The 17,676-nt window shown below is 44.0% G+C and overlaps 1 protein-coding gene across 1 annotated transcript; it reads left to right on the top strand.

The window, feature by feature from the left end:
* Nucleotides 1-769: 769 nt before the first annotated feature.
* On the top strand, nt 770-17,601 carry LCT (lactase). Its single transcript, XM_054636585.2, has 17 exons — nt 770-1,403; nt 2,289-2,368; nt 3,597-3,680; nt 4,375-4,477; nt 4,854-4,929; nt 5,666-6,353; nt 6,741-7,386; nt 8,695-10,251; nt 10,594-10,862; nt 11,009-11,299; nt 12,097-12,295; nt 12,915-13,117; nt 13,464-13,573; nt 14,101-14,235; nt 15,102-15,325; nt 16,087-16,323; nt 16,947-17,601. Exons 1-17 carry the CDS (start codon nt 770-772, stop codon nt 17,156-17,158), a joined length of 5,748 nt encoding a protein of 1,915 aa, XP_054492560.2. The 3' UTR covers nt 17,159-17,601.
* Nucleotides 17,602-17,676: the final 75 nt, after the last annotated feature.

Raw genomic sequence — 17,676 nt, 5'->3', positions numbered from 1 at the left:
ATGGTTGCAGATAAGCTTTAGACAAAATTTTGGTTAGTAAAAGAAATTAACTCTGAGATAGAACCAACATTTCATAGGTATGTGGAATTTTGTGTTTAATTGGTTTAGAACTGTTCTCAGCCCTTCAGTTCTGCTGTAGTGGAATGCAGAAGAGCTGAGCTAGACATGAAAAAGCAAGAAATTGAGACTAAAATTCCTGGATGATTTTGGGTTGGAGGAACCACGTTCTTGCTGCTGCCTGAATTCATATCAGAGTCACTTTTCCAGCTGGGTGAGGTGCCACATCTCAGATTTCCTTTACCCACCCAGGATTAGAGCACAAATGTGCTTCCTGCTGCCCTGCATGCCCTGAACTGTGGTGGACCCAGCCCCAGCCATGCAGATAACACTGCTTTTGTTGGTTTTTGCATCCAGAGCTGTGCTGGGATTCTTCTAAAGCTGAAAAGGCTAAAAAGAGAGGGAAAGTTTATCTACTTATTTCATCTTCCTCTAAATAGGAGGCGATATTAGCAAATGTCAACTGATATTTAAACATAAAGGGAAACATAAGCATCTCAGAAAATGTTTTCACATGACCTTTCTCCAACTGATTAAAAGTGACTTTGTGCTCATCTATTTTTTTTTATCTACAGTGAGAGTCCTGGTCTGTTATTCCAGTGTCAGCTAATTCAGATAACATTTATCTATGGAACAGATAATTTCAGTTAAATATTACTTCTACTGGTGTATAAGTAGTGTGGAGTAGTTGTTTCTGAAGCAGAGTTCAGAAATGGACCTGATTTGTAGGACAATCATCCTCTTTCTGTTGGTTTCTCTCAGCCTTGGCATAGATGGGGCATTGGCTCAGAATTTTATCACCGCTGCTGGGCCTCTCCCCAGTGAGCTGGCAGAGAGATGGGGCCTGCAGGACCAGGTCCTGCCCGAGCAGCAGCAGGGCCCTGAAGCCCAGGCTCAGCTGTGCCAGGCAGATCTGATGGCCTCCGAGCTGCCCCGGTACCTGCAGCGGCTCCGAGCGCTGGGGGTGACGCACCACAGGCTGCAGCTGCCGTGGGGCCGCCTCCTTCCCGCGGGGAACGCCATGGGGGCAGACGGAGCCCAGGTGCGCTGCTACCGCCGGCTGCTGGAGGCCGTGGCTGCCGCGGGGCTCAGAGCCGTGCTGCTGCTGCACCGCGGGCCCGTCCCCGCCGCCGGCATTGCCAGGGCTTTTCCTGAGCTTTTTGTGGAGTACGCGGATTTCAGCTTCCGTGCCTTTGGGGACCTGGTGGATGTGTGGGTCTCCTTCAGTGACCTGCCAGAGGTCCTTCAAAGCCTGCCTTACACTGAGCCCCAGGAGCGAGTCCAGGCCGTGGCTGCTGCTCACAAAGGATTTTACTCTTTGCTCCATGAGATAGTGTCACCAGCAGGTAAGGAGAGCAGGGTTTTTCACTATGACTTGCAAATATTTTGTGATTGCATTAAATGGCAACTGCTACGTAGATATTTTTGTGTGCCTCTTCCTGACCCACAGAGGAAAGACTAAAACCTTTCTGAAATGTACCTGAAACCATGAAGAGACAAGGCACAGGAAGTCTCCTATGTGACAATAACTGTGAGGAAGTCTGCAATGCCCTTTGTGTGACTTTCCTTATTGAGGACACTGGGGTTTGTAGTAATTAAATCCCAAATCTACCTGTGTTACACAGAGCAACAGAATTTCACCTCTTCCATGATGGATAGCTGGGATTTTCCAAGCAGATAGCTCCTTGGGTCTGCCTTCTTTTTCTCTCCCAGACAGACAGCAAGTAGAGCTGACTGAGTCACTATTTCTTTTCCCAAATTTTTAACTAGTTAATTAATTTTTAATTCTTGCATTTGTCAGGAATACTTTGTTGTACAGTTCACGCTATCTGGTGATAGCCTTTAGAAGTTGCCCAGATCCCCTCCTGCATCTCCTGTTCCTCCAAGTTCCTGTCGCTCCAACATCTCAAAAACATTCAGCATAGAATGGATTAAAAAAAATAAAATGGTTGAACCATCACAAAGGCATGAAAATTAGTAAAGATATTACTTATGGAGGAAGTAGAAGGGCATTTTATTTACAAAGGCTCTTTGAATGGCGCCTTTGAATTTCTACCTTCTTCAGTTCTCCATTGAAATCACAAAGGGTATCCTGAAATCAACTACCTGGAGCAGTGCCTGTTGTTCCACAGCTTCAACAATTTAAAACTGGTTTTAAAATAACTGCAGTAAATTGAAATTTTGATTTGTCCTTAATATGTTATCAACAGACTGCCTCTTTCTCTCTCAAGGTGGAAAGCTGTCCATTGCTTTGGAAATGGATGATGTCTTGGACAGTGCTTCATCAGAATTGCTTTCAGTTTCTCTTCAGGTAGCTCATAATATTTCCTCATTAAGGAAGTATTTCCAAAATTATATAAATTTGCCTTGATTTAGCTTTGGTTTTATGTATGGGATCAAATGACTTGTTGCAACTTAAATAAGATTTTAGCAGGTTGACTAGTTTGTAAGCTTTAATTATTTGATTAGTCTGATTATGTGAAATCAATGATTTAAAAATTGTTTCAGCATCCTTTCTTGGCTGGTAGGTGCTGATTAAGCTACATGGAGACAAATTTGCTCTCATAATTGGCAATGTTAGCAATATACTTGCTAAATGACAAGATGTCTCCAGAAAGTCTACCTGTTACCATTTTCTCTGCAGGCGTACTTAGTGCACCACCAAAGCTATGGATACATTATCCTAATTAGCTGCTATTTAAAATATCTGCTGATTATGTTAAAACCTAGACTGAGCTGTGCTAAAAGTGATGTAGTTGCACAGAGATGGCACAACACGAGGAGAATGTAATCTCTACAAAGGCAATGACATTCTTTCTTAAAGATCCAATTCCCTGTTCATAGCTGTCCTCACCCAGAGGATGTTGATGTAGGTTGGAATGTACACATGACAGTGCAGGGTTTTTTGCTGTATTCATAATCCTTGAACACTTAGAACCAGGTCAAGCAATGCTGTAGGATTTAAGCAAGGTGTGGTTTGTAGGGAGAGCAAAGATGAGCTGACAGAATACAAGAGAACCTTGGACTGAAAAACAAACTGAAAGCTTATCAGTTTTATTCCAACTTCATCACCTGATTTAACAAGAGAGTGCCATCTGTTCCCTTGAGGTTGATGGCTGCTAGTGGGATAATTTAATCATTCCATACTTGTGGTGTGTAGATATCTGAAGTGGACTTTCAGCCAAGGGTTATATAAGGTTATATACCTGAACCACATAGTTATAAAGGTTTATCTGATAAATCATAAACAAACATAAAGAAATTACCTGTAAATCATTAATTTTAAATTAATAAAATAGAATTTAATGCAGTTGTTTAAGTTGTACTTTGGTTAAAAGGAGACATACAAAGCACATCTTCCCATACACTATCCAGTTTGTGCTCTCTGTATTGTCCAGTGCTCCCATACAGCTGTATGGCTTCTTACTCCAGCAACATGTCTTTATCAAACCTTACACAAATTTATGTATTTTTCATGTAATACTTTAAAAAAATCCCATTTTTCTCCAGCATGATTATTTTCCTTTTCTTTTTTCCAGGATTCAATAGACTTTGTGTCTCTTAACCTTCAGTACCATTGTGGAAATGAAACAGATTTTGACAAGAAATTGAGTGAATTCCAGGTAAAGTTATGCGCAGGGTTAAAATGATAACAGCAAACAACAGACCATAAATAGGAGCAGAATTTCATGTGCTGTGATGCATGTCTAAAGAGTTCTGATTTTCTGTGAAAGCTCGGGCAGCAGCTACATTAGGAAGCAGCTGCAAAGTGCTCATTTCTCTGTTGTTATTCTGACTTAAAAACTGTTATTGGAAAATGCTGGAAAAGATCATCTTGGTCAGTGCTTATTATTGATGCATTAACAACAGGAATGGCAAAATTCTTTTGTCTGGAACTGAAAAACCTTCTCTCTCACATGCTGTTTGATAACTAAGCTGTTAGGCCAATACCTAAGTCCTGAAAGATATTAAACTCCAGCTTGAGCTCTACAGCAGTGCTACCAAACTTCACATTCCTCATCAGCGGGGGTAGAAATCATCATCAGGTGCCAGAAATGTTACTGAGGGTGAGTTTATTAAAGGATCAGATCTCCTGGCAGCACCAACATCAGTGATGCTGTAGCTGGTACCTATTATAACCTATATTAAATCTCTGGCAGTGAACTGCATTCTTAAAATTCATTAGCAAAGAGTCATCCAGCATCTGGGTAGCAGGATAAGGAGCTGCCCATTTAAAATGCACAAAATGCCAAGAGCATGGCTTTACTAGCTGGCTGATGCTTCTTTTCATACTACTCCCTGATTTCTGTTTTGCAGAGTGTCTGGAAGGACAAAGACATCTTGGTTTTTAGTTTAAAGGTCCTTGACTGTGCCTCCATGGAAGAGCATCCTTTCATACCAGTAGCTGCCATTGCCACAGGTGAGTGATGTTTGAAGAGGAAGAGTTTTTTAGTTAAGATCTGCATGTAGAGCAAATTCAAACTTCACTTTCCTCTACAATTAACTTGTAGAGGAAATTCAAAATCATCCAATCTAGGCTGCTGCTATTAGATGAAATAACAGTTTTTATAGTATTTTTGGAAGATTAAGGATGGATGGTGAGTGTTGAGAGAGGGAAAGCAGGAAATCTTTTCCAGATCTTTTCATCCTTTTCATCAGCCTCAAATTGCATAAGGTGAAGTTTGGGTTCGATATTGGGAAAAATTTCTTTCAAGTTATAATTGTTTGTTACAAGGAGTGTCATGCAGTCTGTGGCATCTAAGACAATGTCCATCACTTACCATTTGTTTTTGCAGCTATTAATAAAGAAGAAGCGCGTATGATTGGGTGTGACATTAATGACTTCTTGGACTACTTACCTCATATTTTAAGGTACTATAAAAATACTGTAACACCATACATTACTATAATAGGATACAATGATAAAACAGCTCCCTCTAGAAACCTGTGTGCAGGCAGAGACAAGAGGTTTTAGTGGTAATGTCTGCTGTCAGTTGCTGAAAGGGCTGCAAAGGGCTGTTTTCTGCTGAGCCCAGTCTGTTCCAATTACTTGCAATCCTCTATCCTGCTACTAATCCTATAATGTAATCCTCTTCCACTCTCTCATCCTTGGTTACCCAAATTGCACCTTCAAGCCAGGAGTAACAAGTACATTTTTCAAGAGCTCTGCTTTTTTCAAGAGCAAAATGGTGAAAAATAAATAAATCCAGTAGAAGCTTTCCTAGGGGAGAAGTCAATTGAGCTTATGGAAATGTGGGAGATGTCATGGTGCGAGGAGATGCTAAGGATTACAATGGCAGGAGACTCATGAAGCAGTTGTGGCATGGGAAATTGCTGCTCACTGCAAGGATTCTGTTTGCACCTCTGACCTAACTAATGGATGGTAAGACTCTATATGCAAAGAGCTGTTCTGCAGTTACCCACTGCCCTCCACCTTCATGTCTCAGCTGGGCGAGAGCAGCGTTAGATTGGTCAGATGTCAGAGCAACTATATATGGCTTATGTGACCTCAGTGGGAAGCAAACTTCCTTTGTACTCTGTGTTTGCAAGTTTTATGGCACTGACGTCCACCTTGGGAGATTTTAACTTCTATTTATTATATTTCCAGTGAAAGAAATACTCTACAGGAAAAGCCAGATGCTGTTCTTGCTCCTCGGTCCTCGTATCAAACAGTCTGGGAAATGTTTGCTCAACAGTCTGAATCAGAGAGGGATTCTTTCCTGCAAGATGTTTTCCCAAGTGGGTTCCTCTGGGGCATATCCACAGGTGCCTTTAACATTGAAGGAGCTTGGGCAGAGGATGGGAAAGGAGAGAGCATCTGGGACCAGTTTGGGCATGGGGGCCATGTCCAAATGAACCAAACAGCAGACGTGGCATGTGACAGCTACTATAAAACCAGCTATGACATTTACCTGCTTAGGGGTCTTCACCCCCAGCTGTACAAATTTTCTGTATCCTGGTCTAGAATTTTCCCTGCTGGCACCAACAAGACCATCAATTCCAAGGGTGTTGATTATTACAACCGCTTAATTGACCGCTTGGTAGACTCTAACATTGAGCCCATGGTGACTCTGTTCCACTGGGACCTGCCCCAGGCTCTGCAGGCTCTTGGTGGCTGGCAGAATGAAAGCATCATAGATGCTTTTGTGAGCTATGCAGACTTCTGCTTTTCCACCTTTGGGGATCGGCTCAAGCTCTGGGTTACGTTCCATGAGCCCTGGGTTATCAGCTACGCTGGCTATGGCACCGGAGAGCATCCTCCAGGAATCACTGACCCAGGAGCAGCATCTTACAAGGTAGGGGCACAGGAATAATTAGGATCCTGCAGCTACTCTTGTTGGGTTGTTTTTCATGATGGTTCTGTGCTTTAACTATGTTCAAATGTAATGTTGCCTCTGAGACAACTATTTGGTTGATCGATTTATGATATTTGTTAAAAATGAGTTAGTTAACAGAGGTCAGATGTTATTTTATTTTTCTGTTCTGAAAGCTGATGTGGATGGATAGTCAGATTCTTTTGCTTATTCTAAAACTTACTACACTCCCTTGTCTATCATTAGTTTTGTCAAGCTGTTTTCTTTTGGATGGAGAGGACATTTTCACATGGCAATAGATAAACCCAATGTTTAAGAGTTTTTGTGCAATGCAGTGTGACACATTTTCCTCTGCTTTCTGCTTCCTAGGTTGCTCACACAATTCTCAAGGCTCATGCCAAGGTCTGGCACCTGTATAATGACAAATACCGTTCTCAGCAACTGGGAAAGGTGGGGCTGGTGCTGAACTCGGATTGGGCTGAACCCAAAACTCCAGGCAGCTCCGAGGATGTGAGGGCATCTGAGAGGTACCTGCAGTTCATGCTTGGCTGGTTTGCTCACCCCATATTTGTTAATGGTGATTACCCAGATATGCTGAAGGCTCAGATCCAGGAAGTGAACCAGCAGTGCTCCACAACAGTTGCACAGCTGCCTGTGTTTACAGAGGAGGAGAAGTCCTTGGTGAAAGGGACTGCAGATTTCTTTGGCCTTTCCCATTACACTTCCCGCCTGGTCAGTGCTGGGACAAATGGGACGTGCACACCGGGCTACGAGAGCATTGGGAACTTCTCCGTGCATGCAGATCCTTCCTGGCCACAGGCTGCCTCTCCTTGGATCCATGTGGTCCCTTGGGGATTAAGAAGGCTCCTGAAGTTTGTATCCCAGGAATACACAGGGTCAAAGATCCCAATATACATAGCAGGGAATGGTGTGCCCACAAGAGACGCCGGGGATCTTCTCAATGACACTCTGCGAGTGGATTATTTCCGCCGCTACATCGATGAGGCCCTGAAAGGTATCGAGAAACCAAATGATTTTATTTTTTTTTAATCATGGCAGGTGGTTATTCTAGCCCTTCCATGGTGGTTAACTTTAAGACATCACCACTTGCACAGTGATGTGAGGTCAGCCTCCTGTTGTGTAGGTAATGAGTGTGCATTTATATTCTTAAGCCTGTGTGGTGTTCAGATATGGAGCTCTGCATTCTCTTTAGATATTGGAATGCATTTTTTTAATGTATGGAATAATGTAGCCTGGACCCTAAGGTCAGTCTCTCTGTGAGGACACTGTTCATACTCTCCAGTTCTCCTGGAGATGACTGGCTAAAGGCTCTTGCCTGTAGACCTCTCATAAATTGGGGCTGAACTGCCTTTACCAGTTAATCAGACCTACACGGCAGTAACCACTTCAGACTGGAAATATCTTCCTACCATTTCTACCTCAATCATTTTGAGAATGTTTAGGTTATGCTTGTAGAATGTTCAAGTTATGCTTGTATCTTTGCAAGATGTGTACCTTTTGATATAAAAATTGTGTTAGTGGCAAGTTCTGGACTAACATAGAGAGCTGAGATTTCAAATAGAGAATTGACTGATGCTCTCTAGATAGACTAAACAATACTGTCAGGAAAACATTAAATATGCTGTATTAAATATGTTGGTGGTCAGTGTGTACAGCATTTGATCTGCTTGACCTAGATCTCAACATACTGCTAGAAGTGCTGAAAGAGCTACAGAAAACACAATTTAGTGTTGCTGTTAGGCCTCAGCAGAAGTAAAGAGGATGGACTGCACATGGGAGGGAACTTTTTTTGAGTAAGAGAGATTCAGTGCTTTTTTGTAAGCAATGTGAGGAGGGATGCTAGACTTGCCTCTGCTGGTACTGGGTACACAGTTCAGCTAAAAGAAGCTCTCTGTGTTCAGGGAATATAGGCAAGCACTAAATACCTGATTCAAATGTTTCTGTTTAATTACTGTGTTAAATCTAAAAGTGAACCATACACCTAAATTGATGAAATCTCCTTGAAAACAAGAACAAAGGGGAAGGGATGCCAGTGGCACAAGTGTCCTGTCCTCAGATATCTCTTGACAAATACTTCTTTTCTCACACATTTCTATCACTAAGCATTTCACCAGTTCCTATTACCGTGCTGGCTGCTTTTCCTACCAGATACTCCTAATTGTTAGGAAGTTGTTTTAGCCTTTAAAGCCATTTGTAAGTGCTTGGCTTGTCACACCTGTCCTTGGCTGTGGTGCTTCTGTAGTGCTGGCTGTGTTCAGGAGATGTTCAGGCGGGTAATTACAGTGTTCTGTTTCTGTGGCAGCGGTGAAACTGGACGCCGTTGATGTCCGGTCCTACATTGCTCGATCCCTGCTTGATGGCTTTGAAGGCCCAGCAGGATACAGCCTAAAATTTGGGCTGCACCATGTGAACTTTGAAGATAGCAACAGACCAAGGACTCCCAAGGCATCTGCTTACTTCTATTCCAGTGTTATTGAAAAAAATGGTTTTCCATCCCAAGCCTTGAGCAGATCTGCACCAGTGGTGTTTCACCGACCTGTGCCATCAAAGCTGCCAAGTTTACCAGCATCAGAAGTTCCGTCCAAGGCAAAGGTTGTCTGGCAGAAGTTTTCATCCCAGACTGCCTTTGAAAGAGACATGTATTTTTATGGGACATTCCCAGAGGATTTTACGTGGGGTGTGTCTTCCTCTGCCTACCAGATAGAGGGAGGTTGGGATGCTGATGGCAAAGGACCCAGCATTTGGGATAACTTCACCCATGTCCCAGGGAATGTAAACAATAACGAAACTGGAGATATAGCTTGTGATAGCTACAACAAGGTGGAGGAAGATATTTACATGCTGAGAGCCTTAGGGGTAAAGAACTATCGCTTTTCGCTCTCCTGGCCTCGAATTTTCCCCACTGGAAGGAACAACTCAATCAACAGCCATGGAGTCGCATACTACAACCGTCTCATTGATGGACTGATTGCAAACAACATCACTCCAATTGTCACTCTCTACCACTGGGACCTACCACAAGCTCTCCAGGACATCGGTGGCTGGGAGAGCACTGAGCTGATTGACCTGTTTGACAGCTTTGCAGACTTCTGTTTCCAGACCTTTGGGGACAGGGTGAAATTCTGGATTACCATCAATGAACCCAACATCATTGCCCGGATGGGCTACGGTGAAGGCTTGTTCCCACCCAACGTCAAGGAGCCTGGCAGCGCTCCCTACAGGGTTGCCCACATCTTACTGAAAGCTCATGCCAGAGTCTACCACACCTACGATGACAAATACAGAGCGAGTCAGGGAGGGGTCATTGCCCTGTGCCCCTTCGTTAGCTGGGCTGAGCCAAAGACCCCAAGCGACCCCAGGGACATTGAAGCTGCTGACAGGTACCTGCAGTTTTTGGTGGGTTGGTTCACACACCCCATTTTCAAGAACGGGGACTACCCCGAGGCCATGAAGTGGAAAGTCGGGAACAGGAGCGAGCTCCAGAACCTGCCGTCGTCGCGGCTGCCGGTTTTCACAGCGGAGGAGCGCGAATACATCCGGGGCACAGCAGACGTCTTCTGCTTCAACACATACTCCTCCAAAATTGTGAGCCATTCAACAACACGTCTGAGGCCCTTCTCTTATGAGTATGACCAGGAGGTTTCAGTAACAGTTGACAGCTCCTGGCCTTCCTCAGCTCTCACTGACCATCGGCCTGTGGCCTGGGGTCTGAGGAGGGTTCTGAACTGGATCAAAGAGGAATATGGAAACCCCCCAATATATATTATTGAGAATGGCGTGGGGAAAAAGGCCAAATCGGATGTTGATGACAATGCCAGGATATTTTACTACAAAACATACATTGATGAAGCTTTAAAAGGTACCAGAATTTGCTTTTGTTCAGTGTTTTGGTCTGGCGTTGTGTGTCTCCTCTCTAGATTCCTGGTTACTTAACTCCTCTGAAGAGTACTTTTTAAAAGTGATTAATATCACTCTTTAAATAGTCTGAACACAATAGAAACATAGTGTTTGATTTTATGATCTCTTTTGCATGGCTGTACTTTGTTTCCTCCAACTATGAAGATTCTCTCAATAATCTTAGTTGACCAGTGACACCTGTATGGAACTAGGAGCCTGTATGTGCTTGCATGTGAATTCCTTAGGGTTCATTAGTGTGTGATTATGCCACTGATGCTTCTCTGGTTTTTTTCTGGTCTTTCAGCTTACAAGGTAGATGGTGTTAATCTGAAAGGATACAATGCTTGGTCTCTGATGGATAACTTTGAATGGGTGGATGGTTATGATCCAAGATTTGGATTGCACCAGATTGATTTTGACAACCCCAACAGGCCAAGGACGCCAAAGCGCTCTGCTGTGTACTATGCTGAAATCATCCGCAATAATGGCATCCCACTGCCCAAGGAAGATGAATTTTTATATGGAGAGTTTCCAGAGAACTTCCTGTGGAGTGTAGCAACTGCAGCTTACCAGGTCAGGAAACTGAGATGGTCTCCTGAAGTATCTGTGGACAGTTAATTCATTGTGTGGCACCACAGAGAATAACAGGCTGAATTCTGTGCTAGGCTGAGACCTAAATTTGGGTTTGCTAATAATTCTTCCCACATTTTCAATTACAGATTGAGGGAGGATGGAGAGCAGATGGGAAAGGACTTAGCATTTGGGACAAATATGCCCACACTCCCTTGAGAATCGGCAATGATGCGACTGGAGATGTAGCTTGTGACAGCTACCACAGGATTGAGGAGGATGTGGAAATGCTGAAAAGCCTCAAGGTGTCTCACTATCGCTTTTCCATCTCCTGGTCCCGTGTTCTCCCAGATGGGACCACCAGGTACATCAATGAAAAGGGACTGAACTACTATGAAAGGCTGATTGATGCCCTTCTGGCAGCCAACATTGTGCCTCAGGTAACTACACCCAGTAACTTTCAGGTTACTAAAAAATACCAAACCCGAAATCTGATGCTCAGAGCAACATGTGTGTTTCCATCCATACCCTCATTCACACAGAAATTGTTTTTCATGGTTTTAATTACATTTTGTGAAGAAACATGGGGTAGTGCATAAGCAAATGAACTTGGAATGTAGGGATGTGTTGAAATCACTGCCTGGAAAGACCAAAGTAGACTTATTGTCAGCTGTTTCCAATTGCCTTCTTGTCCCTTTACCTTGGAAATAGATTCCACAGGGACCTTTGCAGGAATCTTTCAGACACTGAGGTGAGACTGACTAATGTAGTTCCCAGGATCTTCCTTCTTGCCTTTCTTAGAGATGGATGTAACTTTCTTTTTTTCCTGGGAGTCAGGAAGCTCCACTGGTCAGTGTTATTTGTCACATACAATGGACGGTGACCTCACCCCTGCATCAATCAGCTCTTTCAACACTGTTGAGTGACTTTGAGCCTTACCAGCCCAGACAGGTGTTCTAGTGGATTTTATTTCAGCTGAGAGTCAGTGCAGGTGCAGCAGTTCTTCACTGATGAGTTCTGGCTGTCACAAGGTGGTTTTTTGGTAAAAGCTTCATCTTCACCATCAGGCAGTCCCTAAAGAAACTGGCAAAAATGTACTTTATTGGGTGAATGAGTGATCACTGCCTTAGGAACAGGTAACTGCAGATCAAAGCACAGTTTATTTGTGGTGATAAATGAATCTGAGTTACATGAGATTGGCTGGTTGAGTCCTTTGTCCTCCTGTCTTTCCCCCCAGGTAACTCTCTATCACTGGGACCTCCCACAGGCGCTGCAGGACGTTGGTGGGTGGGAGAATGATACTATAGTTCAGAGGTTTAAGGAATATGCTGAGGTCCTTTTCCAGAGGCTGGGGGATAAAGTGAAATTTTGGATAACCCTCAATGAACCCTACAACACTGCCTATCTTGGCTATGGCGTTGGCACAGCTGCTCCAGGTAAGACTGCTGGGCATGGCCTCTGAGCCATCATGGCACTGTCAGCACAACTGTTTTATGCTGCAGCAGAGCAGTTCCTTGGGGCTTGCAAAGGTAGAACAAGGAAACTGGTGTGTTCTGGATAGATGGGGTTTAGATTGCTGTGGTGTGCTGAACAGGTCCTTCTTTTACTCTGCCTGTCACCTCCAAGTCTGGATTACACTTCTGCCTGGAGCAGACCTTATTTCCAGACCAGCTTCAGGGACCATAGAGAAGATTTAGGGCTGAAGGAAGACCCAGCTCAGCAGCAGGGTAGAACCAAAAGAGGGGATGTGAGCTGACCCGAACACACAGCTTTCTGCTTTCCAAACTGGCAGCAGCAGCCTGTTGCCAGGGCTGGTAGTCCAGAGGGAGGATCCAGGGGGCAATGCAGGGTCCTCCTCACAGCCTTCCCATGGCAGCTGCTCCTTCAGCTGCCTCTGCCTAGCACTGATTCCAGCCCAGGGCTGGGCTTGGGGCACCAGGTGTTGCACATTCACTCCTTTCCCAGGAGCAGTTCTGGGTGCCCTGGGGTTGTGTTAACCTGGGAACAGCCACGGGAGGTGCTGCTGCCCTGCCCGTGCTGTCCCTGTCCCTGCAGGCGTCTCGGTCCGGCCAGGGCGCGCTCCCTACGTGGTGGGGCACAACCTGATCAAGGCACACGCGGAGGTCTGGCACCTCTACAACGAGACCTTCAGGGCCAGGCAGGGAGGGCTCATCTCCATCACCATCAACTCTGACTGGGCAGAACCACGCAACCCACACAGCCAGGAGGACGTTGAAGCTGCCAGACGGTTCATGCAGGTACAGAGACCCCTGGTCACAGCTCTCCCTGCTCCTCTTTGGGTGCTGGACATGCCCAGAACCCAGGTCAGCATCTCACTGAAATAACATGGTGAGGCAGAGGCATCACTGCAAGGAAATATATCCCACTCTTATGGGGGCTGAACAAGAACACAACAGAAATGAGACAAAACATGGTTGCAGTGTCAAAAGCTTATTGAATTTACTGCTGTTATAGGGGCATCCCTTTGTATCTCCGTGTCCCTGTTGTAAACTCAAGTATCACCTATAAAGCAGCACATGACAGAAGAATGGCTAAATCCCAAGTTTTGATATATGATTTATCTTCCCTTATCTTCTGGTTTAGTTTTTTCTAGGTTGGTTTGCTCACCCTATTTTCAAAAATGGTGATTATAGTGAAGTGATGAAAAGAAGGATTCGGGAACGAAGTCTGGCCCAGGGCCTGAGCAAGTCCCGGTAAGAGCCCAGGCACACACCTGCTTTTGTCTCACTGGCTGTGCTGAATCATGTTTTTCCTACAGAAATGATACATTTCAATGATTCTATTCCAATGTTACTGTATAAAAGCTTACTGTATCCTCACAGAAAAATTCTAGTGTATATTTTCAGAGAATCACAGAATGGTTTGTGTTGGAAGGGACCTTTAAGATCATTTAGTTCCAATCTAGGCAGGGGGGATTTATCTATTCCCTGTGTTTACCTCTCTTGCAAACTAAATTGACTAATATATCTTTGGGGTAACAAATTGTCAGCACAGTGACACAGTAACTGCCCTGCATTAGCCACAGTACTTTACCTGATGCCTGTGGTAAATTTGTTTAACTTTTCTTAAAACTATGTACTGAACCCATTGGTCCCTCTCAGTTACATTTCTTATTTGCCATTCCCAGTTTCTCTCCTTGTGCTTGTGGTGCTGGTACCAGGGATCCCAGCATTACCCATGGAGTGGGTGTGCAAAGTGTATTCTCTGTTTTCTCTTGCAGACTTCCAGAATTTACTGAAAGTGAAAAACAAAGAATTAAAGGCACATATGACTACTTTGGCCTAAATCATTACACCACGGTTTTAACATACAACCTAAACTATCCTAAGGGTGTTATGTCATATGACTCTGACAGGTAAGAGATGGATGGAAATTATTGCTCAAGTAAAATCTGCACAGCTGGAGCCTGGGTTAACTGACAAGTGTAAATTTCTAGCAAATAAAGCTGAGATAGATGTTTTAAGTTGTTATAAACCAGTACTAGGGATAATATAACCAAGCAGTACCTGAGGTGCTGTTGTCACAAAAGTGCAGCAACAGCCTTTTTCTTACAGACATGAGGTGATAAACAGTATTTATCATATTTCCTGCCTCCAGTCTGCAATTTAAACGGTGAGGTGTTATCCTGGTTTATGCATACTGATCCATTTGCTGTTAAACAGGTTTATGTCCCTCAATACATTGGATAAATGTAAGTTCAAAGCCTAAATAGCTAAATCACTTCATGGTTAAGTATAGATTAAGTCAAGATTTTTTATTTAGATACTAATTATTTCATTTCTCAACCTCAAAAAGTAAACAGTAGGAGCTTACTAGTTTTTCTAATGAGAATTCAGGTAATGGTGTGACCACACATGGGGGTGAAATTGTCTCCTTTCCAAAATGTTTCCACAGGGAATAGATGAAATTGGAAATAACTTTGCTTTGCTGGTACATCCCAGCCCCTTATAGTTTAACCTTCTAGGACAGTGGGCTCATTACATTCCTGCATGTAATGTAAAGGGCAATTTTGTGTGCTCAAGCATTGTGCCTTGAAAAGCAGAAGCCGTGTTGTAGCATGCAAAGATTTGGAATCAGCCACAGCTGATTTACACAGAGTGTTATTGGAAATGAAAACATGAGAAGGGTTTTTTAGGCTTGTGAGCAGCAGCAGCACCTCAGTCCTGGGCACGGAGCTGCCTGGCAGGTGGGACTGGCCCTGAGCAGTGTCCTCCTCCACAGGGGCGTGGCCACAGTGACCGACCGCAGCTGGCTGAGCTCCGGGTCTCTCTGGCTGAAGGTGACGCCCTTTGGGTTCAGGAAGATCCTCAGGTGGATAAAGGAAGAGTACAACAACCCTCCCATTTATGTGACTGAAAATGGGGTCTCAGAAAGGGGAGCCTTTAAATTCAATGATACTTGGAGAATGCATTACTATCGGACCTACATTAATGAGGCACTGAAAGGTAAGAGTCATTATTGACATCTGGTCATCCAAAGCTCTGAGAGCAGCACTGGCTTTGCCACAAGAGTGATGTGTATAAAGCAATTTGTAAAGAGCTGAAAGACCACTGCTATCACACTTGCACGTTACAGTTACATGGGCTTACTGAATTAATTTCAAAGAGCCTTTGGGTTTACCAAAAACTGCTCATGGATAGTCACAAATGTGCCAGGAGAGATAATCTAAAGGAAGAGAACAGACTCTGGGTTTAGTGGGGTATCCTGCAGGTTCCTTGGTTTGCTGCACCTGGTGAGAGAGGTACTAGTACCTGATAAACTCCTTCTAGTCTGACTACTGCTGTGTCTAAAAACTGTATCTTTTTAAAAAACAACAGTAAAAACCCAGTGCCCAAACTGGTTTCAGTTACAGGAGTGGTTAAACAGCTTCAGGAAAGGGCTTTTTCAGTTTGCTTTTCTGATCTACTGGGAGCAGCCAGGTGTTCAGGCATTTACTGCTGTGTAAAGGCCCCACAAACACCTGTTTTGGCAATGGTTGCATTTTGATGGGTTTTCTTCTCTATTCCTAAACCTTTGTTTCTTGCACAAAAGCTTTGACTTTTGGAGCAGAGAAAAGCAGTGTCCAGTCCTGGGCACTGAGTGCACCTGCTTGTTGGCAATAACCTCCCTGTGTGCCACGTGTGGGTGCTCTGGAGCACCTTCCTGCCCTGGCTGGCTGAGGGGTGACCACTGCCCTGTTTTCTCTGCTCTCTGCTCCTGCCTGCAGCCGTTGTGCTCGATGGTGTTGACCTGCGGGGCTACACTGCCTGGACACTGATGGACAACCTGGAGTGGGCAGCAGGTTATGAGGAGAAGTTTGGGCTCTACCACGTGAATTTCTCAGACCCAGCCTTGCCACGGCGCCCCAAGGCCTCAGCCAAGTATTACTCACAGATCATCAACTGCAATGGTTTTCCAGACCCAGCCACGGGCCCACATCCCTGTCTGGGACAGGAGCCAGAAGGTAAGTGACACAGCAGAAATGGTGCTTATGTGTTTGCATCTAATCCTAATCCCAAAAGAGTTCCAGAATCCTAAGGTTTTTAGAGACACCGCCATTTTCTGCAATATTTTTTTAAAGACTGCAGTTAATGTCAGTTCCCGATGCAAGACCAGACTAAACAAACCTTGTTGAGGTGCTCTTGCACATGCTTAAGAATGTAGCAAAAGTTACTCCATTAGACTTTACTCCAACAGAACTGCCCAAGATGTTTTCTAAACCACACACATGTGATACTCCCTAATCTTCTAAACAAGATTGTTTAGAAAAATTTTTGAATACTTTATTCAAATCCTAGTTTTGAATAAGACTTTGGAAATACTGATTCTTTTGTCATTTGTGTCTTCTCCACTGAAAAGCAAGCAGTGTTAGGTGGGGTTTGGGAATGAGAACACTCACCTGTACCATCAGGAGTTGCACTATCAGCCTCAGCTGTGCCTCTACTCTGAGCTAGAACTGTATCAATCCTGCTCCTGCCAGAGTATTGAAGAGCAGAGTTGAAGGCTGGTGCAGGCAGGGAGCAGCAATGCCCACCCCTGCATGGAACACACTCTGCACTAACCCTTTCTCATTGTTTTCCCATTCAGTGACACCCACAGACCCCACTCCAGGAGCAGCTGACAGCGTGAGCTTTTTGGGATTGGATTTGACATCCCAAGGGGCAGAAACAGCACTCTATGTGCTTTTTGCTCTTTCTATAGTTGGAGCACTGGGCTTGGCTCTTTTTGCATACAAATATGGAAAATTGTCCAAAAGATCCCCTAAACAATCACACATGGAACTTAGTAGTAAACTGTAATATTTCCATCTCATAAAACGTTTGTTTGCTTTGTTTTTTCTTAAAAAAAAAAAAGTCTATAACAACAGGAAAAGGAACTACTGCTTGCAGTATTGCAGCTTTCTGTCTTGCCTCAGAGATGGCTCCCAGCATTGTGTTGTTTTCATTCCAATTTAAAAAGGGGGAGGAAAATTATTTTTCTATGTTAACTGTCTCTTTTGTCCATGGGCATTACTGATTTGATTTCTTAAAGACCAAAGTAAAATCGGTTGTTCCTATCTGCATATAAAGATTCTGAACATCAGCTGGCATCTGTCCTTGCTTCATCATCATCATCAACAGGTCTGAAAGGAGCCCTGGAAGTTCTCCTGCTTCTCAGAATTTTAAGACAAATTAGTGTCTCTCCTGGTGAAAACTGTTATACTGCAACAACTGTACAGATTGGATTGTCACCCCCTTTTTCCTTTATTTCGTGTACAGTAAGGTCATTTAAACTGGAACAAAATGTTTGTCTGCTGTATTTTAAATTTCAGTGCATG

This window comes from Agelaius phoeniceus, chromosome 7 (assembly GCF_051311805.1).
Source record: "Agelaius phoeniceus isolate bAgePho1 chromosome 7, bAgePho1.hap1, whole genome shotgun sequence".
NCBI classification, from domain to species: Eukaryota; Metazoa; Chordata; class Aves; order Passeriformes; family Icteridae; genus Agelaius; species Agelaius phoeniceus.
The sequence above is the reverse complement of the archived record's forward strand: the minus strand, read 5'-3'. Positions and strand labels throughout refer to the sequence as shown.

Coding starts and splice junctions, on each gene's coding strand:
- LCT (XM_054636585.2), top strand. CDS start 770: ATGGACCTGATTTGTAGGACAATCATCCTCTTTCTGTTGGTTTCTCTC. Junction 10,252..10,593: donor CATTGATGAAGCTTTAAAAG/GTACCAGAATTT, acceptor CTGGTCTTTCAG/CTTACAAGGTAGATGGTGTT. Junction 13,118..13,463: donor CTGCCAGACGGTTCATGCAG/GTACAGAGACCC, acceptor CTTCTGGTTTAG/TTTTTTCTAGGTTGGTTTGC.